The 23,575-nt window shown below is 37.0% G+C and overlaps 1 protein-coding gene across 1 annotated transcript in view; it reads right to left on the bottom strand.

Moving 5' to 3' along the window:
• CDKL5 (cyclin dependent kinase like 5) overlaps positions 1-680 on the bottom strand; it is a 77,173-nt gene extending 76,493 nt beyond the window's left edge. Inside the window, exon 1 of the mRNA XM_053935956.1 lies at positions 493-680. Coding sequence (XP_053791931.1) covers positions 493-556 — 64 coding nt within the window. The 5' untranslated portion in view covers positions 557-680. The remainder of the gene's footprint in view (positions 1-492) is intronic.
• Between the last annotated feature and the right edge of the window lie 22,895 nt (positions 681-23,575).

Genomic DNA, 23,575 nt, shown 5'->3' on the forward strand with positions numbered 1-23,575 from the left:
TGAAAAGTGGCAAGATAAAACAGTGTTCAGTAACCTCCTGACTATAGAAGTAACATTTTCCCAGTATTATTATCCAGAACTTGCATACACAGGTACAAAATCTCTGTACACTGAAACAATTTCATGAAAATTGCTCAAAAGTAAATGGATTTTAAAACACTGAAATTATTTTTTAAAAAATATGCATGCAGGTAAGTTCAATACCTTGCATCTCCCTAGTACCACGAATGAGAAATCAATACATTAAACTTTTAAAAGGAAAAAAAATAAACAAAACCACAAAAAAACCCCAAGCCCCCACAAAACTGTTCTATTTCTCTTCCCTTCCTTTCAGCTTCCAAACTCCTCCATCCATCTGACAAGGAAATTAGCAGAAGCTATAGATAATAAACACATACAAGAAAAATTTTGCAGTTGGTAACCTACTATCATCAGGAGGACTGAGTCAAATCTACAAAATTCTAATTAATCTTTTATTAAGGTACTACTTACCTTCACCTACAACCCCAAGGATCTCAAATTTATTCATCACATTACCAATGTTAGGAATCTTCATCAAGACAAATTCCTCTTACGGTGAGAGCCACAAAACATGGCACAAATGGGACTGTCTGAAGACTTTGCAAAAGGCAGTTGTGAAAAGGCTCTTGGGAAAAAAATTTCCAGCTTGATCAATCAGACTTCTCACACCCTCTCTTAATTTCTAGGCAATCAATAGTTTCCTGGGGAAAGAACAGAAGATAATGTAATTAGTACTGTGATTTATTTCAGTAAGAGAAAGCAATGGTATCACACCAATACAGACTAAGAATTTTAACAGACAATTAATTTACTTCTACATTTTATGATCAGGAGAGCTTAGCAGCAGGTATAATGGACAGAACCCATCGACACCATACATCTGACACAACAGCTGGCCTTGTAATCCCATACACAGGATATCTATTACAATAACAACTAACTGGCATAAAATAATTTTCTGTGTAACAGAGGCAAACAAATATGTCATCAGGAACTACCTCAGTGAGCAAAAATAAGCTTATAATTATTTATGGTCTGCTTGGTGTATGCTGATAGCTAGGTATAAAAACAAATTTTGTTTTGTTAATTTCTTATTTGTCTGCTGTAATGATAAAAAGTATATGGCAGAAAGAACACTCTACAGGAGAAAATAGCTTTCTACTACAATTTTCTGTGATTATTAAGAAAAAAATTAAAGGAAAATAATTTGCTAGACTAACTAGAAATGAGAGTTTAAAATTATTTCCATCAGCTTATTTAAGAAATGTGATAAACAGAAAAAAAAAGTCTTCAAAATATCTTTTCCGTGCTCCCCAAATGCTGAAGTAATTTTTCAAATTAAGCAACTATACATATGGTAAAGAACGAAGTTTTTTTGGCAGTTTTAGGCTTACCACTTCTCTGCTATTCTATTAGAAATTTGATTTTACTAATTCAGACTGCATTTGCTCCCTTAGTATTAAAGGCATATATCCCACATTCAAAAATGGGGAAAGAAAAACCCTAAATTGGTTTCACCATGAACTGGAAATATAAATTTTTACAGTTCAGTGACTCAAGGACAGAACTACTTATGAAGAACAGGATGGTAGGATGGAAGTGAATACATTTAATTAAGTTATGTGTAATGGGTGAGTGTGCCTCAATAATGCTGGGTTCAGCTCACACAAATGGGATGTCACTGTAAGCCAGGGGTGCTGGCCAAAAGCCCAGTGTTGACCAGGTCATACAAAACAAAAGGACAACCCAAGGGTGGAGGAGAATCACAATGACATTTGCTTCAGCAAGACACAAGCAGATCATGTGGGGAGGGGTTGTTACTTTAGAAGCAACTCCAGAGTTAATCAACCACAGTAACTTGAAAATAAAGCAGTGAGTTCCAAATTAAAGGGATAGTTAGGGTTTTCTTGTTCACTTTTGTTTTTTAGAAAAAGCTGCCCAGTCCTTTATTAATTATTTCAGTAGTTTAATTTACTGTTTTAATTAATCAATTTTTTCTTAACTGGTGAATTGTACGAAACGCTCTTTCCTTTCCCTTCCATATGTTCTCCTCCTATTTCATTTGGCATCTCCTTCTCACAAAAGCCTTTTTGCTGTTTGTCCAGACTTTCTGGTTACACTAATGAACGTAAAAAAAATGAGGTCCTGGAAAAATAGGAGCATCTGCTCAGTTGCACTCATCAACATGAGAACAGAGCCCACACTGAGCTGCTTCAGCTCTCTACTGAAACAGGCTGGTGCCAGGCACAGGGTGCAGCTGACTGTCCCCATGCTGCAGCTGAGTGACAGAAATACTGCTACAGAAACCTTGAAAAACCATTAATGCCACCATAACGTAGGCAGGACACAACAAAACTGGTCAGCCAAGTTCAGAACAGCAAAATTACTTGTCAGAAAGAAATGAAAAGTCAGAACATATATTGTTTTCTATCAGCATTATTCAGTAACATCACCAAATCTGTTACTTCAGTTCCCAACATTATTCACCGACAAGTCCCTCCAGAAATGAGTATGTGATAAATTGATTACGCATCTGCTAATGTTATTAATGTACGTTCTCATCCTGCCATACAGTCTACTCAACACGTCCTAGATATATGATGAAACAGTAAAGAAACTTATGAGATAATGTACCAGAAGTTCAAGAAGAAATTAAGATGCAGTTTACTTTGTCCCTTATTCATAATTTCTAAATTTCTCATAAACTGCTTAAAGTTATACAGGCCTGCAGCTTGTGATCCACTATTTTTATTTTTTATTTTCAGTTCTGCAAGTTTATTCAGTATGAATTCTAGCTTTTTATTAGGAATAAAGGTTAGACTTGCAAGCAGCTAATCTTCCTTTCTCAAATCCCCTAACTAGGGAGGTTGTGGATCCCCAGCCCCAGCAGTGTTAAAGGCCAGGTTGGCTAAGGCCTTCAGCATTCTGTCTATTGGGAGGTGTTCCTGCAGATGGCAGGGAGGGTTGGGAGAAAATGATCTTTAAGCTTTCTTCTAACTTTTAAAATTCTATGATTCTATGAAATTCAATACTATACATCTTCTCCCCACTGATCATGTATCATCTTCCCTTTTCACTTCATTAGAAGAGCCACAGAAAGCTGATCCCCCTGCTACCCCCGAATTCCTGGCACCTAGAGAAGCATTTGCATGTAATTCCGTAAAGATAAAACCCTGTCAACCCACTCAGTGCTTTTCAGTCACCATTAGTGACACACTTCAGCTGGCCCAAAGAAACACACCAACCAGCTTCCGTCATTCTCCCCAAAGTGCATCGTGACTGACTGACATCACAGGTAACACAGATGCACACAGGAGGACTCCCAAAAGAAAACTGCTCTCGAGTGACCCCTCTTTTACACTAGCTCCAGGCAGCTTTGTGCCCGATTCTGCTGAGGGCTCTTTATGAGAACTTAATCTTGAACCGAAAAGGAAAGCTAGTGAAAGATGACTAGAGGCACACAGCAGCAGTATGGACTCATATGAAAACACTTTTCGCCCCAACTCTTTTGCCTCAAACGGGGCTATAATTCAAACATTAGTGAAGTCAAACTAGTTAGACCCATTTAATCTCTAGACAAAGTTTATATGCTTGTTTGAGATCTTTGCCTTCAAAAGCTGCTGAAAGATTAAAATCAAGCTGCTAAAAATATTTGTTCAGTGGCAGTACCCTTTATTTGGGATTCTTCTGTTATTCGAAAGGCACTGGCTTCGTTAAGATTGTTTTGAAAATCACTGATTCTTGCAGGGAATCTGGTAACATGAACTCAAAACTCCATGAATGACATGGAGTCTTATGAATGTCAGAGTGAGACACTATGATAACAAAAACAAGGAAAAACACCTAGAAGTTTTAAACAAAAAAGTAATTTCAAGGAAGTTATCTATAGCAAGAATTATTTTATTCTGTAACTTAGTGAGGACAGGCTGGATTCTTTCAAGCTGAACACTGGAAATAGCAAGGAAAATCTAATAGCTGCCACAGTTTCATTCTTTACACTGAGTGCCACACTGGTCTGTTTTCCTAAGTTGCTTGCTGGTTAGAATAACCCTTGCAGAAGTGGAAATAAGCCCATCATCTACCTCTCAAAGGCTCTCAGTAGGGAAATAACACCCATTCTTTTAATATCCCTTCCTACGGCAGCCAGATTCACAGCACAACAACAATTTATGAATTAAACCAACAGATCTCTGAGATGCTCTCAACATTACCATGTTGTTCTACAAAACACAGAGCCAACTCAGCAAAATGAAACGTCATGAGATGAACAAGCAAAAAGTAGTTTTATTTAATCTAGAAGTGTAACAGTGTGAGACTTTAATACAAAAGTAGCTGTTTTACAATAGCATGTAAGGCTTATACATAAATCCCAGAAAATATAAAAACAATTTTGAAATGAGTACATGGAATAGTACAGCATTCTGGTACCTGATCATTTGAATTGGAATTAAAGAAGCAGGGAAAAACCCTAGCTTTTCCACATCTCCTTTTCCCTTCAGGACCATTAAGAGTGCTAGTGCATCACCCAAACACATCAGTCTTAACCACTCAATCCAAAGCCTCAATCATAAGTACAAATGCTATTCTTTATTTCACAATCATCAGTATCTGTGTGGAGAGGGTAAGCATTTTTTATATAGTTAGCTTTTAGTAGAGATGCTTAGTGAGAATTATGAAATACATGAGATAGGTATTTGCCTTCACAAAACATAGACAAGTAAAACTGTCCTAGAAATACAGTTACATTTTTATATCTGCATCTTGCAAATCAAGTATTCAGTTAATTTCATTTATCAAGATAGAAAGAATGCAATCTGCATCTTGCTGAACTTAGTTACAAACTTCTGACTTCAAAGTCATCCATGAGCTTTTTAACAAACTTCTTGCCAGCAAATAATGGACACCTCTTGCTCTTCTACAACAAGAAGTAAACTTAATCTGTTTTATTTATTATGTTTACCCACCAAGAGGACACAGCTAGGAATTTCTAGAGGCTGGTTTACATTTTCTTCTGTGCACTAACAAACAAGTGGGTCTGTACACAAATGTGAAGAACTTATACCATACCATCTCTGATGTTATGCATTAATCCACACCCTGGCATGTCTTCTGTCAAACAAGGTACATGGATGAAAGAAGTATTAACCACTTCTGTTAGCAATGATGAATCATTCAGCATCTTTATTTTTCCTCCCCAATATACATATATCTCTATTCATTGAGATTTTCCAGGAAAACCCTAGTTATACTTTCAAGCACCCAATTCAGTGTCATTGCAGTAAACACAAGTGACAGAGTAAAGAAAACAGGTGAGTTGTTTTTTTTTTTTTCTGGATTTATTGATCCAGAGGAATGTGTCAGGTTTTTTATGAGGAATTACTGATCATGAAGAAAAAAACAGTATGTGAAAAGCTGTAAGGAGGAAGCTAGCAGTAACATTCTAACTTAAGGAATGGAGAGAAAAAGAATCCAATCATACTCCTAGTGACATTATACTAATCTCACTCCATAATTTGGAAACAAAGCTACCACGTTATTTTTCCATTTTATGGAGGGACAGTAGACCTTCTAAATGAGATAAGATTATGGAGAAAGAGCCATCAAGATTTCACAATATGAAGAAATCCGCAACAAGGAAGTTGAAAAAAGAAAAAGCTGAAGAGATAAAAAGCAACAAGAACTTAACAATTACAGCAAGTCATTTTTCGTACTCGAAGCTTCAATCTATCCTCCTCTGCTCGTAAGAAAAAATTAGGAATGAAAGGAACAGCTGGTGAAAACAAATACAGAATTTAGAAAGCTGTCAAAGTTGAACAAATTATGTAAAAGCAAAACACCAAGGTTCCTTGCACAGGCTCAGGGATTTTAAAATTCAGCTCCAGAAAGCTTTTCTTGACATTGCTAATATCAGCATTGGACCCTGACTTCACCATTGCTGGTTTTTGGAGAATTTACTTGGGGCTTTTTGGTTTTGGATTTTTAATAGCTGTTGATACACTGAAACCTGCAAATGCATCTGAATGATCGTACATCAAGGGAAGAAGGCATCGTCTCATAACTGGCCTAAAAGCAACAGATCTCCATGGCCACAGGGCCAGGAGTGCGTGGGGGAAGAACCTGAACAAAGTTCCCATCCTGTAGCAAGCAAACAACTTGAAAAAAGGTGAATCAGTTCTCAACTATTCAAGATACCTCTTTGGTTAAATTCCTAAAGGAAAACTGAGCTTGAAGGCCAGGACAGCAATAATGATTTGGTTTCTTTTATCTTGTTCTATGAGTGCTCTTTTTTTTGTATCCAAGTACAGATTCGAAAATAAATTCAGCTCATCCTGGATATATGAACTAAATTCACTTCTCTGAGTTAAAACACAGGATTCACGATCTTCCCTAACAGCTGTGGCCAACTCAAAAAGAGTGGGTGCTTAGCAGGATGCTTCTAAGACCATACTGAAAAATAAGCAGACTGATTACAAAAGCACTGAGCACAAAAGCAGCTCCCATGAGTCATAACAGGAGGACAGAAAAGACAATTTTGCTTCCATTTTAGTCTTGCTCTCCAGTAAGAACCTTAACAAGTAAGTCTATTGTGGGTGTGACAGCTTCTTATGCAGTTGATGCCAGTCTTTGCGCATGCTGGGCGGGCCTCACTGTACCTGTGGCAGGTCTGAAGAAAAATCATCAGTGTGCAGAGGATAAAACTCTCAACAGCAACTTGTGAAATCCAAAGCCTTTGCAGTTTCTTCTGGCACAAGGCGCCTGACACTTTATGCTTTCATTTCTATCCAAGTGCCCAACATTTGTAGTTGAAGTAAAAGCACACTTTGGCTTACCAATATATTCTTAGGCAAAGAGGAGGAAATTTTTTTTTTTTTTTTTTTTTTTTTTTTTTTAGATAATAGAAGGTTTTATTTTCTAACAGAATAGTGGTCTCCTTGGAAGTTGGTTCTTGATTTTAATCTTTTCTTCTCTCTTCTCAGAACACCAGTATCCAGTAATATCCTATATTAATTTGTCATGTTGCCTATGATTTAGTCCCATATTATTTTTGACAATCTGCCATGGACTTTAAATCCTCAATAAAATATTACAAAATAATATTACAGACATTTTTTCATCTTTACAAGTACCCAAAAAAAGCTGCTATTTTCAGTTACACATCAGGACTCACTTTGCAGCTAATTCCAATGTTTAAAGATACATACTTAGGAATAAGAAAGGAACAAAAAAAGGCACGAGGGCAGAGGGTGTTCGCGTCCAAGAAAAGTACAATATATTCTCTGGAAGGGGACAGGTTGGAAGCAGCCAGCCAGCTGGAGGTCTGCTCTAAGTCTGAGCTCAGCAGGGCAGCTGTGGAAGGAATGGGCCTCCCGAGTGTGCCCATCACGCTCCGGTCCCTGGCATCGCTGGCACCGCGAGGTTCCTCTCCACAACAGCAGCTCTGACCGAGCCCTGCACTGCTGCCCTGCCATGCTGGCAGCAGACAAAACAACACATGCCTGGCTTGGCCACTTCAGAAAAAGTCCTCTGATGCATTCTTAACTGGACCAGCCACTGAATCTTTCATACGTGCACACATAGAGCATGCTGGTGATTTAGTGAGACTGAAATTCTGCTAATCTGACAAAGTTTCCCCCTCCTTCCAACCCAGTTTTGTCTTCATTGTTCTAAAAATAACTCCCATTCACATTCTGAAACTCAGATGTTCCTCTCTGCACTGTATTCGGCTGAGATGGATCTTTCTCATAAGAGTACAGGAATGTAAAGGTGTATTTATAAATAGCAAACGAATGGTGCAACTAAATTCTGTGGGCATTCTAATGCATATCAAAACAACTGCAATGACTACTCTTCTTGTAATCTTCAAGCATATAATTAAATACAGATGACTGGTTCACTATCTGAAGCAAATAGGAAAAATAAAAACAGCCCAAGAAATCCCTCTTTCCTTGAAAAGGGCTTACCAAATATATAGAACAAACAAAAGTATGAGGCGGGAACCCCCTGAAACTTAGTACTAAATTAACAATAAAATACAATACATACAAATGAACAGAACTACATTCTACACTATAAAATTATTTATCATTGCTTCTTCATGCATTTCCCAAGCAAATAATTAGAAACATTTTATTTAAGTAATAGTGATCCACCTTATACAATGTTAACCCCGAAAAGAATGCCATCAAAAGTTTTTTAAAAATGGACAAAAAGAAGCCACTCAACAACTAATGGTTGTAAGACAGGTCATTTCAAGAATAAATTCATATTAGTATGCAAGCATATGGGCAGGAGCACAATTAAAGAAACAACTCAAAGATTTATCACAGGGTCTTCTGTCACTAAAGTCATTACGTCACAAGTGATTAAAATACGTGGTGGACAAGTGGGGTTTTGTGGGGCAGTGCTGGGGGATTTTGTAATAATTTTGTTTAGGCTTGACTTATTTTTTAATCAGAAAAAGACTCTCTAATTCCATCAATCTCAAAGCAGATTGGTTAAAAAAAACCCAAAGAAATTAAAACCTAGAGAAACATCTCCCCATATGAAGTTTCATCTGAATTTGAAGATATTACTACTATTTCTGTGTGTGAAACTCTATTACAAGGTATTTGCTCCAGTTTTACCAGCTAGGAATTGAACCAAGTATGATTAATACTAAAAGTGTATCAATGTGCTTATTTTACACCTCACAGTTGGCGCTTTTTTAAGATGTCTATTATCAGAGTAACTGAACACTAACCATGTTTAAATTTAAGGTGAGTTTTGCTATGTTTTCTAGTTGGGAAAAAAAAACCCATTAAACTTATTCAGGTGAATAAATCAATTAAGTAGAACCCAAGTCAAGAAGACTAATCTCCAAAGTGGCTCGGACTGCATTAAGAGGTCATCACAATAAGATGAAATTCAATAAAGATTCACATTCCAGATGAAGAAGAGAAAAAAAAAAAAAAACTCCAACCAACTAACAACTCCCCTAAATTAACATTATTTGTTAATTGTTAACTGTTATTAATGTAACAACTTATTAACGTAAGCTTCTTTGAAGCAGAGGATAAAAGCTTAAGAGTGTTCTGGAATGCCTCACCACAGAAACAGCAGCAGCAATGTACCAAAGACAATTTGAGGGAGGAGTCTGAACATTAAACTAAAAACTCTGAAAAAGTTTGTGTTCAATGCAAATCCACTGCAGAGAAAGTACAACAACAGTGTTGACTTGCGCTGTCAGGACAGATGTCCTCATGCTGAGCCACCTAGAACACCTTCAGGTAGGGGAACTTCAGTTTGCCAAATTACTGCAAAAATATTAAGGTAACCAACTCAATTTGCAATATGTGCAAGCAACTTTCCAGTAAAAAAAAAATAAGCAGAGAAACAAAAGCACAAATTTAATTTGGTGATCTCATCCAAAAGCAGCAGGAAAATAAATACTCATTATACTATCTCTCCCCTGTCCAGCCAAGGGCACAGATAAGGAATTGGCTGGCTGGATGCAGCCAGGGAGTTGTGGTCAATGGCTCCATGTTCCAGTTGGAAGCTGGTGATGAGTGGTGTCCCTCAGGACTCTGTCCAGAGTCCAGTGCACTTTAATACCTTTATCACTGACATAGACAGTGAGACTGTGTGCACCTCAGCAACTTGACAGAGGACATGAAGCTGAGTGGTACAGCTGACACAACAGGACGAGACAGCATCCAGAGGGACCTGCAAAAACTTGAGGAGTGGGCCCACAAGAACCTCATGAACTACAACAAGCCCAAGTGCAAGGTGCTGCATCTGGGTCAAGGCAAACCCCGACAGGAATACAGGGCTGTGAGAAGAAGTCATTGAGAGCAGCCCTGCAGAGAAGGACATGGTGGCTCCCCGTGGATGAAAAGCTGGCACTCAGGCACACTGGGCTGCAGCAAAAGCAGCCCAGCCAGCAGGTCAGGGGAGGGGATTCTGCCACTCTGCTCTGCCCTCATGGCATCAGCTCCATGCCCAGCTGTGGAGCTGTGTCCAGGTGTGGGGCCCTCAGCACAAGAGAAACGTGAATATACTAGAGCAGGTACGGAGGAGGCCACACACAAAGATGGTCAGAGGGCTGGAGCATGTTTCCTACAGACAAGCTGAGAGAGCTGGGCTTGTTCAGCATGGAAAAGACTCTGGGGAGAGGGGGCTGGAACAGGACGCTCACTGAGGTCCCTTCCAACGCAAGCCCTTCGTGAGGCTCCGAGGAGGTGAGTAGACAGAGTGACTTTGGTGACAGTGGATGGCCAAGGTCAACCTCCCACAGATTCCTAGTTGTAAAGATATAATCACAATGAAGTTGTCTTCTCCTCTCCTGCTTATTTCAACTGTTAGCTGCATTCTTAGGTCTTGTCTTTAATTAGATGTTAAGCTCTTTGATGAGAAAACTTTTTGCTATGTTGAAGGCCTCTGGTGGTATTGTAAAATAACTAAGATTTAATGTTTGAAACCATGCTATGGTAATGGTTCTTTGCATGAACAGTATGGTGTGGTAAAATATGAGTCTTAAGGTAAGTGAAAGTCTTACCAGAAAACTCAGGAAAAAACTTTAAAAAATTAGGAGGCAATTTGATTTATTTCTGGAAACAGGATGTGGTAATACTTTCATTTTTTTTTAATAATAAACCATGTCATTTCAATGCCAGCTTCTATAATCACTTAAAAAAAATAAATGAAGTAATAGCTCCTCTTCCTATTTCAGCCTAGTGGTTTTCATTTTGTAGTTAAAAGAAAGAAAAGGAAAATATTCTAAATCTCACATAACACAAAATCCTCATAATTAAAAGTACAAACATTCAGACTAACTTTCTTAATACAAATGCAGTCTGTACCTGCTCTATAGCTTCATTGACCACCATTAATACACTGGTAAAACATTCATATCCAGTGAACTTTCCTTAATTAGTATTTTTGTCCACACTATTAATCTGACAAAAATGTCTCTAAAGTAATTTGAGGAGTTCACTACTGAAGGCATGAGCTACCCCCCCCCAAAAAAAAACAAAACAAAAAAAAAAAAAAAAAAAAAAAAAAAAAACAAAAAACCACAAAAAACAAACCAAAAAAAACAAAAACAAACCAACAAAAAAAAACCCCCACAAATAAAAGATGAAAGTATATTATTTACAGCTTAATCTAAAGAGAAGAATCATCCAGATTAGAAGTTTAGGTATCAGTGGAAAAGTATTTAAACATAAATAGGAAATGGCAGATACATGGCCCTTCTCCCACAGAGAAATGCAAGCAAAGCAGTGTCTCCTACTATGCTGACAGCTTCTTGCATGAGAGATTCCCATGACAGCAAAAGCATGTCTGGATATGTAAGTGACCCAAAAGAGGACCTGAAAAACAGGTCCAGAGAAAAAGGACATACATCTAAACAGTAAATAATGTTGGCAGACCTACCAGAAGAAAGGTAATAAACAAACCTCATAATCCTGATTTTCATCCTTCATGTCTTTTTCTATCTTTTGAGTCTTCCAAGTTTAATTATGGAGTGTGGAGGGTAGGAGGAGGAGAAGGGAAATAAGAGACAACGCTCCTGGCAAAGGGCAAGAAAGGTGGGTGAGGGAGGAAGAGAAGGGGAACTACTGCAGGGAGTCATGGGAGAGGACAATAAAAGGCTGGCATATGGAGAAGTGCTGAAATGAAAGAAGAAAATAAAATTCTAAGGACAAGATGCTTCAGGCATGAACAATGAGTTCATGATATTTGAGATTTATATTAGTTTATAAAAAAATACAGACTTGCAGCATGCAAAAGTCAATATTTGCATAACTGACTTTCTTGTTTCTTATATATCTAGTTACTTCTTGTACAAACAGGCTTCTAATATTCAGGGAAATAAAAGTAACTTGGGAGATATGAATGCAGAAAAATACACCCACAAAAATACTGTCATTTATTTCCTGCAAAGTAAAAACTACCAAGAAAATAAGGACTGGCAACAAATTAGGGCATACCATGTCTCAGAGGGTTTAAACAGAACTTCCCAAAGTTCAGTTATACCTACTGACAAAGGCTGCTGAGGTGAAAGACTAAATCAAAGATGAAACAGCTGTCCTTTGCTTGCAAGTAAGCTGTACAGAACCATATACATATATTGACAGGCTTGAATATTGGTCATCAAGGAACTAGATGTAAGCATATCAAGACTTTTCCTCAGCCACCACAGGCAGCAATGACAGAGCAGCAGCACATTGAGCCCAGGCCCAACCCAGCACATCCAACCCAAGCAGCCACTGCTCAGCAGGCAGGGAGACAACAGGCAAGATTACAGTTTGAACTGCACCTTATTACTTCTTTCCAATAATGTTCTCTTTGTGCCTTTCTAACATTAGAAGAATAATCTCCACCTTCCTTTGGAATCCAGATAGAATGGGTGATATGCTATTTGCTCAGACAAAAAGTCAGAAATAATTCTTGTAATCTCCTTTGGATTATACCACTTTCTTCGAGGCTACATAAGAAAGCAATTTAAATGTAAGTTTAACACTTAGGCGTTTTTGTGGTGCTAGGCATGCATTTTATGTTCCCCTCCACTAGTATATCAAAAAGACCAACCAAACACAACTCACCTAAACACCAGTTTACAGAGCTGAACACCTACTGCTGGAAAGAGCTTTTTTCTAATATATAGGAGTCATCCCCCCACAGCCACAATGAAGAGAGCTAAAAGACAATCAAGTAATGCAAAGAGTCTCCCTCCTGAGCTGAAATTTCAAATATGGATCTTAAATGAATTTCACAGTCTATTTGCATCCATTTTTCAACAGATCAAAATACTTTATAGTTTAGAATAGCTCTATTTCTCTGCTTTCATGTTCAGGTATTTTTAAAAAACAAAATCCTTTCAAAATAATTTGCACAACATTTTGCAACAAAATGCAGCTCAAGTACTTTTTCCCACTGTAAGGTATTTACTAGACTGCAGTAATTCTCTTAACACTTTTAAAGCTTGAAACACACCTTCATTGAATGCTATGAGTCAGTTTTAATGACAGTGTTATGTTCTATTGCTCTGTAGCTTATGCAAGAGAATGAATTTGCATTAAGTACCCAACTTTAGAAGCCACCTTCTCTTCTCCTTTGTTAATACTGAATAAAAGTAAAAAAAAAAAGGCTATATTCTCTGCCTGCTTTCTTATTGTTTTAAAAGAATAAATAGAGTTAGCTGCCTATAATGTAAAATGGACATAAAATTTGTTATTGTCACTCAATGAATATGGGGGAGAGGGGTGGTGTTCATTGGGGGGGGGGTGTTATTGTTCTTGTTTGGGATTTTCTCCAGAAAGCCAGAACACAGAGACAGAAAAAAAGAGTGACAGTTTTCTCATTTACTAGTATTTCAGAACTTTAAATTCATTTTTCTGCACAAAACCTAACAGTTAACTTCAGAAGAAGGAGAATAAAACAGTCTAAAATGCTAATTCAAGGGAGGGGGAAAAAAATAGGGAGCAAAAAGACTCAGTGCTATCATTAGGGTGGGGGTGTGCAATACCTTTGTCTTCTTCAAGAAATTCAACAAGAAAAAGTTGTAACATATCTCTTTCCACTATGGATATTTTAGTCCAGACAATGGTTCAGTTTTATTATGCTTTTCTTTCATTTGCTTTGTCCTCTCATTTAAAATTCCCCAACTCCTCACCCTCCCCAGCACAGTACCTCATACTTATGTTGGGGTATTTTGGGGAAGTTTTTTTGTTCTTTTGGGTTTTTCAAACAAGATTATACTTCATTCAGCTCAGCAAAATGAGGGTTTGGCCAATTTTGCCAGAGATAAGACTGGCAAATTTTTAATTATTTGGTTATTATTATTGTTGGAAAATATTTTTAATTGGTTCTCATGCACAATGATGCTCAAAATTCCTCGCAAATACCCCCGCTACGCAGACATACAAGGTCAAATATTTTTTTCTTATCTCTGCAGATTATATATACACACACACAGAAGAATGTACAGATGTGTGCACCTACTTCTAATGAGAGGGGACAAAGTCCTTCTCCCAGAAAATTTAATTTCTTAGAAGTTCAACTAAATTACCACCTTTCTTGTCTTTATTGAAAGTAATTGTGAATTAAATGGATTACCTTTTCTACTCTTTCTACTTTCTAGAAGTGAATCATACATAAGTCCAAAGCTTCACTGAAATAACAACTTGCCCTCTTTTTAGCAATTTTAAAGATCCTAGATTCCCAAGCAAGAAAAAGGTAATTTACTTCCTATTTTTAGTCTAAGTTCACAAAGTAAACGCTACAAAAATGAAGAAATGGTCTAATGGACGTCTTCCTCTATGGTTGGAAGATCTCCTATAAAAGGCTATGCTATTACATTAACAAATGAGATTTTTGCAATCCAGAAAAAGCCCCAAGAAAATCAGATTTCTTATATACCAGTGGACTGAAAGACTGATACAGACCGCTGCTTTCTGAAAGTCCTTCACAGAAAACATTTGTAAAATAAAGCAACTCTTTGGACTGAAGAAATTATATGCTTTACAAACCTGTAGAGACAGCAGCTGATGAATTAACAAAGGACCGTCACCCACATGAGGGTAAAACAAATCTGTGGATTACGCTTTGCCCAGCACATTGGAGAACAATACTTTTATGAAACAACTGTAAGGAAAATGTCAACTGTCTCCAGCACTAAAAGAGTCAATTTCTCAAAATAGAAGGTCTGTCATTATTACCATGAGATGTGAACACAAATTATATTGCCATTTTTATTAATTTGCAAGTAAAAACAGAGAGGCAAAATCTAATACCATTCTGATCTTGTTTGGGGGTGTGAGGAGGAGGTATCAGCCCTTTTCTTTTACTTATGTAAAAGCAAGCTTTTTTTTTCCTTCTCTTAGAAGAACTTCTCCATATAGTACTTGAATCTGCTCCAATAACAAGCTCTCAATTCATTTCAGAAATATATTCTAGCTCTTGAAGTTCAATTAACTGGGGGGAAGGGGGGAGGAATCCATCATCACATTTTCCAACTATTAGAAACTTGTTTCTTGGCAAGCTGAGAACTTGGCCAACTGAGAACTTAAATAATTTTGTGCCCTTAACTCCAGTGTCAGTGAAATGCAATGACCTTACTTCTAGTTCAGCCTCTAAGCAGCAGTAGCAGCTAAGTAATATCAGAAATAGAATATAGAATGCAGTTAACTTCAGGCATTTTGAAAGTGTCCTCAGCACACATTAACACATCAAGCAAGATAAAGGTTAATGAAATATGCACAGATATTCACACTGCAAACAAAAGCAACTATTTTAAGCCTGACGAAAGTGTTGACGGACTTTCTCTAAGTAAGATTATGTTAATTTAGGTTCAGTGTATAGTTTTATTAATAATTAAAAACCATAATGTTTTTATGCCATTATTAGGAAGACAAATACATTTGCACCAAAAACCTGAATCAATGAGACCTTGAAACACTTTATTCCAAAAGCAGAAATAAAAGACTTCTTATCACGGGTTTTAAGTGCAGCATGCCATCAAAAATAGTTTGCATCCTCTTCTTTCATATGAGAAAAGGGAAATCCCCTCCCAAGACACAGTACACAAGCAAGATCTCAAAGCTATTTGAAAACTTGTGTCTACTTGAGGAAAATACTGAAATGAATGTTTAGTAAAAAGAAGAAATACTATTTAACCCCATCTGAAGAATCTAATTAAAGTGGGAAACCATCAGAGTTCAAGAATATAGGCGACTAGAAGTTTAAGCATACTAAACACTTATTTTACTTGTAACAGAGGCACTGTCAAGTGCCCACTAAGCAAATGTAATTCATACAAAAACCCAGGGCTAATTTAGTCGGTGTCCTTTTAGCAGTTCTTTGCCCAGTTTAAATTCATCCTGCTTTATGTAAACTGTTTATGTAAACTGTTTGGACACTGAATGTGCCAGCTTGAATTTGGCAAGGAAAACATGCTTTTACTATGTAGAGCCTGATTTATTTTCATTTCTATCTCATTAGTTAAACATAAGTGTTGTGATGGGAGATTTACGCTAAACAAAAAAATCAAGACCTTCACCAGTAATATTTATACCATGTTTAAAGGAATCAAGAAGATTTTTTAAAAGTGTACTGCTATGAGAAGTAAAACTCATCTAGTAGATTACGTAAACTACTTAGAAGAAGTGTACAAACCAAAGCCACCACAATACAAAGCATCAACCACTGGTGGCTGTTTCAATGAATTTGCAGGCATACAACTACAGAATTCCCTATCCTCAGTACAGTAAGGATCCCAGCATCTACTCCCTACCAAAGAAATTTTCACACAATGAGTGTCACATACTCTGCTCATAAATCATCAAGAGACCACTGAGGATTGCCAGCAAAAGACCACTGAGGAGCAAAGGACTGCTGTGTCACTAGAGGCTCTAATGTTTATTAAATTCTCACACGAATGAAGCCAAAACCTTGACAAGCCTTCAATTAACACCAAGCCATTAACTTTCACATAGCAACTCAAGAAAACAGGAAATAAGAACACAAGGCTCTAGTTCTCTGCACTGCCTTCCCAGGGTCTCAGTCCCACATCCTACTAGGGGGATACCCTTTTTTTTTCCCTGCAGTAAAGAAAAACAGCTTCCAAAACCTGACTTAGAGGAGCCATACAATCTTACTACTCCCTCCAGAAAGTTACCTTCAAAGAGAAATATAAGCAGAAGTTTTGGGTGGTGGGAATACAACAGCGGTAGTCTTATAGCACCTTTAGAGATACTGTCCAATCTAATCTCATGTCATCCCTACACAACAGATAACAATCCACCATTTCAGTAAAATAGCAACGCACATTTTCCCCATGCAAACCAGGAAATTCTTTCTAGATCTGGCAGTGAGACCACACCAGAAAAATGTCAATGTGCCAAGGACACCTTCACTAGGAGTAAAACTATTACCTACACTCATGCCTGTAACCACAATACTGAGCTTCAACAGCTCACCTGAACTGAAAAGAGTAGAAAACTCAGATAAGAGATTTTACAGGTGAAAGGAAGAAATGAATCAACATTTGCTAAAGGCTCAGCTTCCAGCAAAGCTATACCTCCACTGTGCTGCTCTTTCAACAAGTAACTTAGGTCAGCTCACTTTTCAACACTCATGGGTCATTTGGCACCAGTATCTAAACCAGTTACAACCAAACATACTACCTTAATCAAAATATATAATAAATAATTTGATTCACTGGAAAGCACTAACCAATTTATTTACCAGCTTCTAAGCACTCATTTATGAAATTGCAAGTATCAGTTTTCATACAATAAACTCTTGACACTATATAACCTATCAGTCAGTAGAAGCAAAGATGTAAGAAGCTCCAGATACATCAACAGTGTCAGCAGCCAGAAACATACCATTTTGTATATATACAGTGTATATTTTTATACATACATATATATTTATAAAGATATATACATACTATATAGTATACACAGTATACTATATACAGTAGGAAGAAAAACATAATATGAGAGAAAATGAAAGGAAGCATTTGTCTTTGACAATGTCTCCATGGCAGATTTATAACCACGCCGAGACTGTGAAAAAAACCTGGTTTCCAGAAGTGAGCAGCAGAGCTATGAAGAAGGAAGTGCACTAGATTAGAACTACAGAAGATGAGGCTGGAAGGGAGTAGAAGAGCACACAGCCTGCTCTGCTCAAGCTCAAAATGGGACAAAGTCTCTCAGTCAGACTGCTCAGGACTCAGGCTATAATCCTTACTATGTACGTGAAGCATTTTGAACAAGACAAACTAGAACAACATGATGACAGATGTGCTTTGACTGCAGTATCCAGAGGAAAAAAAGAAAAACAAAAAAAAACAAACCACAGAAACAACCAAACAACAGCAGCACAAATCAGTAATGGCAATAAAGAAAAGAATTCACACAACACCCAAATCAAATTAACAAATTTAAGAGCACAAGGATGAGCAGATAAAAATTCAACAGTCTCAAGGGAGCTTCTGTACTGAACATGATTTAACACAAAGCACATTCAACTGCCCAAAGTTTGCTACTTTTTGCTGGTTGGACATTTTTTGTTGTTGGCACTGCCTCCCATTATCAAACCAACCTACTATAATATGCCTATATTAACAAAACTGAAGCCTACAAAAGTACGTCTGAGTTTCATTCCATTTCATCCTCTTAACTGCTTGTCTAATGGCACACAATTAGTTTTGAAAAATCTCTAAAGGAAAATCAAGTGTTTTTTCTCTGCAGTGAACTGCAGTCTCATCTATTTTCTTTAGTGTCATGCTGACTGATTAGCTTTTTTTTTGCACTCAGGTAAGACCTCAGTAGTCAACTGGGAACCTCCTGAAATCTGCAAATCGAGATACAGAAATTACCATTCTAAAAGCCCTGTGCTTTCTTAGTTTCTCCTGTTTACATGAGGTCAGTACACAAAAAAATATGTTCTAGAAGGAGAAGCTAGGGTCCAAGTTAGTTGAATAATCATAAAAAAATCAATAGTGATTGTGAGATACTTTCTCATGTGTTTCCCCCATTGCTAGCAAGACTTCCAAAGAACTTGCAGCTCAATCCATCTGAATAGCAACAGAAATGGATGACGGGAAATTCTGCATGCCAGATTTTTAAAGGCTGTGCTTTCTACAGGCCCAAGAAAAATAATCTGCCTTCAGTATTTTCATGCTGGTCTATCAAAAAGAAGAAGAAAAAAAAAAAAGGATTATGCTCTAAAATAACTTCATCAATAGCCAGAACAACAACTGTACTGAGGGACTACAGTCACCTAAATTCATAAGTACACTAAGCAAAAGGCAATGACAAAGTTTCATTTCAAGAGAACAGATGATATTTTGCAAGACATATGGTATTTATTTTTATACATTAGTCATACAATAATACTACAGGCCTAATTTTTCTTTAAAATAGCACAGTAATTTTTGTTGAGGTGCACTGCTGATATTAATTTTGTACAGTTTGCCGTTTATTTTTGCATTTACAAAATAAATGATTGCAATTTTCAAATAATGAACATACATGGAAAGGAGTATTCAGTATACATATACAGGTGTGTAGAGTGCCTCTTAAAAAGAACAAGCCTTTACAAAAACTACTACTGCATTTAGAGAAGGAAAAAAAATCCAAATGCAAACCACATGCCAATATTTGAGCATCTCTTATTTTTCAATCAAATCTCCCAAAAATCTCATTATACATGAAATAGCAACAAATAACTAGCTTTGGATTGCTGCAATGACTGTCAGGTCAGTACAGTGTCGGCAAAAAGGCACTCAGTAGTATCAGCAACAGAATCCATCTGAACTGTAATATATCCTTGTTGACTTCATCTAAGCCAAATGTTCCAAGAGCCTTCAGTTTTTACTATTTAATTTTTAGTAAGAGAAAGTGTGATAGTACATATCCACTTTCTCAGTTTTGATTGAAATCTACACATTATTCTTGCAGTAATTTAAAGGACATTTGTTTTTTTATTAAAATTAACTCTCAAGTTAATTCAGATTTTTTGGGTGAAGGTGTTTCAGTATTATCTATGTAAATTTTCTGTACATTTTCATAACTTAACCTTTGTTATTTGCCCTCCTCTTTCTCCAACATATTTTCCAGTTAAAGTTCTTCAGAGCTCTACTATATGAAAACTTCCATGTAGCATCAAAAATAACAATGGGAAAATATTATCTATTCCTTAAAGAAAAAATAAATGTCCTCCTAAAAAGCTCTTATCCTGAATCAAGGCAGAAAATCTAATAAAAATTTATGAACATTGCAGACACAGAAAACAGTTTGTTGGTTTGTGAAAGCAGCTCTTGCAGGGGTCAGCCCACTCAGAAAGAAGACAACAGGACTTGGCTGAGGCCTCACTGTTAAGAAATGGTGTCTTTCATGGTAGGCCCAGCATGTGTTTGAAGAGTAAAACACTCTAATATTATTTTATGGTGTTTGAGCAGGGATTTGTTGTTATCCTTACTGCTAAAGAAGCCTGTGAAGTACACCACAGGTTTTGCATTCACAGAATGCCATTGAATAGAAACTCAAGACTAACAAAAATAAGTATCCACAAATATTTGCAAGACAATACTTAAAATGCTTCAGGATACAACCAGATGTTCTATTCTAGCTGCTCCTGATCCAGATAAAGTTGTCTGCAAATCCAAGTATCCGCAGTCAATCACAAATCCCTATTTCTACCACCTCTACTAGTCCAGAATCAAAAACTAGCTCTAGTTTAAAAGTTTTTACACAAATCTATTTTACTTGTTTACATACAATTTTTTTTAAAGAAGAAATCCCTACACACTTATTTAGTTTTCTTCTCTGAAATTAGATACTACTTCCAAAAACCTTTGCAATAAACCTACTATATTATTTTTTCAGTACAGAAGATTTTACACAATGAGAATAAAGAGCAGAGGGATTTCTGTTAAAAAAATTCTGCTCTCCCTTTAGGCCACCATCACAGCAGGCTCAAGGGGACCCTCTGGAGCAGCTTTGCCATCTGGATTCCAGGTTGCTAAATTATTAATGCTCTTTTAAACAATGGCTCCAAGCAAAGACAACAGACCTTTTACAGAATCCTGCCACTGTTTTCTCTTGCTAGTTGACAATTCCAGCCTCATGTCAGCAAAGACAATTCACAGATCAAGCTACCTAGAATACATGGATTCTCACACATCTCTTCCTACTCTAGCCTAGGTTAACATGTTAAGATTTCACACTACAAATTCAAGATTGTCTTCCAACTCTGTATCTAACAGAGTCGACTAAGTCTGTCTTGTATCACTAACAGATTAGCAGGATGACAGATTTTTTTCATAGCACAGAAATCACAATGGTTAAAGTTTTCCCTATTGTGTAAACAAAAAGAAAAATTCACTGCTTGTGTTCCAATGCAACAGTGACTCGCTTGAACAAAGATTGAGAAAGACAGAAGCTCTTTTTAAAAGCAGTAAATGTACCTAGTTTTTTTAACAGCTGCAAATGTGTTTGCCATGTCACAGAGTTAAATCTGGGTATATCATTACCCTGTACTGTTTAATTCAAAGTCTACAGATCCTAAATATAGATTATTATGTTACAGTGATGAGGGAACTGGAACAAGCAAAAAGAAAGCATAACAATTGATCAGCACCCCCAGAAAAATATACAATATACGCCTACAATGTCATTAGCCATCCCTCCCTTCCTAGTGTAAAGGATAACAGTATTCTAATACTTGAGATAGAATATTCCTATTTTAAGTTCAATATTCAAGACTTGTAGGATGACATAAATACACAGAAACATTATGAGTCATCCTGAGAAAATAAATGTAACATTTTATTTTCTTAAAACCCTTACAGCATTCAAAAAAGTAGACAATTATCTTTTCTTCATTTAACCATATGAGAAACCTGTATTGGGACCCGCATTCATTCAGGGAAAAAAAATTAAACCAACCATATTAAGGTGCAGCCAAATTTCCTGAATATAATCTAAGAAAAATTAAATTATCTCTAGTCTCGAACGAATTAACTATACCCTCTAATAAACAAAGGAAGTCAGTGCAAATAAGCCAGTTGTATGGCCAGGAAGTTTCTGGAATTAAGTTCAAGAAGTTCTAGCACACAACAAACAAGTCAATAAATTTAATTATTTCCAAATGGATATACACTAAAACCCCGTAAAACATATGCAACCAAAAGAGCCTGTACAGCATGGAAAGATTTTTCTGTCATTCTTCACTGGGTTCCCACCTTGATAGGTTAAAGCAGGATTTTCCAACCACGTAAAACACTCATGGCCACAACCAGTTTCAAGAAGAGTAAAAAGCTGAAGCACAAAATGAAATGCTAAAACCTAAACTACCTAAAGTAAGACACTAAACACTAAAATATATTTTAAACGTTGTATGCTCTCAAGTCACTCACCGTTCCAAGCATAACACAAAGTCAGAGAGCTGTACCAAGCACTTGTACCCTACAGTGATCAGGACATTCAGAGCCTTTGAGAAAGCAAACAACTTTCCTTTCCTATCAGTGCTCAAACACATACTGTTTTCTTTTTGATTTTGTTCACTCTGCAAAATGTATAATGCTCATTTAATAACCAGTTATTCCATACTGCTTTTTTTTAAACTCCTGTTTATTGTGGGTATACAATCATATGATTTTTGAAATCATATGAGCAAATACAGGCCACAAATTAAGAAGACTCAGGCAGCCTTATTTTTTTCTCTTTTATTCTATTTCAACACAGGAATATTTTTAACAATTTGCCTATGTGGACACATTCATACACCTCTGTGTTGGTTCTCCAGGTGGTGTGTACAGACTGGAGGAACAGATGAACTCATTCTGCACAATGCCCATAGATAGTTCAAAAGCCAGGCAGAACCCCTGAGTGCCCCAGACCTATCACTGTCATTCAAACACTGCTCCCACTGTAATCTTCCACAGGAAGTTTTTCAGCAGTGCCCAGCAGCAGGACCAGAGACAATGCCTCAAACTGAAAAACACAAGGTTCCCTCTGAACACCAGGAAACCACTGCAAAGGTGACTGAGCCCTAGCACAGGTTTCTCCACAGAGGTTGCAGAGTGTCCACCTGTGAGGAGACCCAAAAGTCACCCGGACATGGATCTGAGCAGCTGACTCTTAGGTGTCACTGCTGGAGCATGGGGGTTGGACTGGATCACCTGACGAATCCCCTTCCAACCTCAACCACCCAGTGATGCTGTGATCAGATCCCTAGAAAGGTCTAAGAGACATAGCTTGCCACCAAGCCTCACAGCAGAGGAAGAAGAAGAAACTCCCTTTCAAAAACCTGGCATTAGAACAGACTCCCTTTGCTCTCAGTTTTGGTCTCTTATATCCCCTTCTCAATAACTGATCCTTACCTTGTCCTCAAATACCATTTGTTCTTCCCCTTCCCATCCCATTATCCTGTATCTTAAGCTCAGTCACTCTACTAAAGTTAAATCAATTTCCTAGTGTCCTCAGGCTTTTCATCTTTGGGTCTCAGTAACTTCCAAATTCCAAACAGCAATAAGCACATTCAAACACAAGTTTTTAGCATTTTTTAAGTGTATGAAACCTGAGCAAGTTTTTACCGTTATTTGTGAAATCTTGAGTGTAACCATGAGAAAGTGATTCTTCCATCGCTTATTAGGTATTCTAACAGTACTTTAAAAGAAAACTTTGATTTTTTTTTTACTTCTGAAGTAGCTTCTTTCTCAACAATTAACTGTTTTGGCTTGAATTAAATAAGAGTCAGAACCAAACCACATGAAAATCCATAAAATAATAATGAGTTAGTCATCCAGTATAGGGAGGGTGGAGGGAAGAAAAAAAAATAGCCCAGATGCATTTGGCAAAAGTTATAAGCAATTTAAAAGTAGGATCCAAAGGGGAAGCTTTTGAAACCTTAATTATAGAGAGTTCAGACCTGCGTACTAAAAAAAACCCAACCCAACAAATCCCAAAACATCCGAAGAGGTAGCAAGACCACATGTTTAAATTTATTCTTTTTGTATCTTTGTTAAATAAACATCTCTTTTTTAAAGTAAGCTTAGAAA

This window comes from Vidua chalybeata, chromosome 2, assembly GCF_026979565.1.
Source record: "Vidua chalybeata isolate OUT-0048 chromosome 2, bVidCha1 merged haplotype, whole genome shotgun sequence".
NCBI classification, from domain to species: Eukaryota; Metazoa; Chordata; class Aves; order Passeriformes; family Viduidae; genus Vidua; species Vidua chalybeata.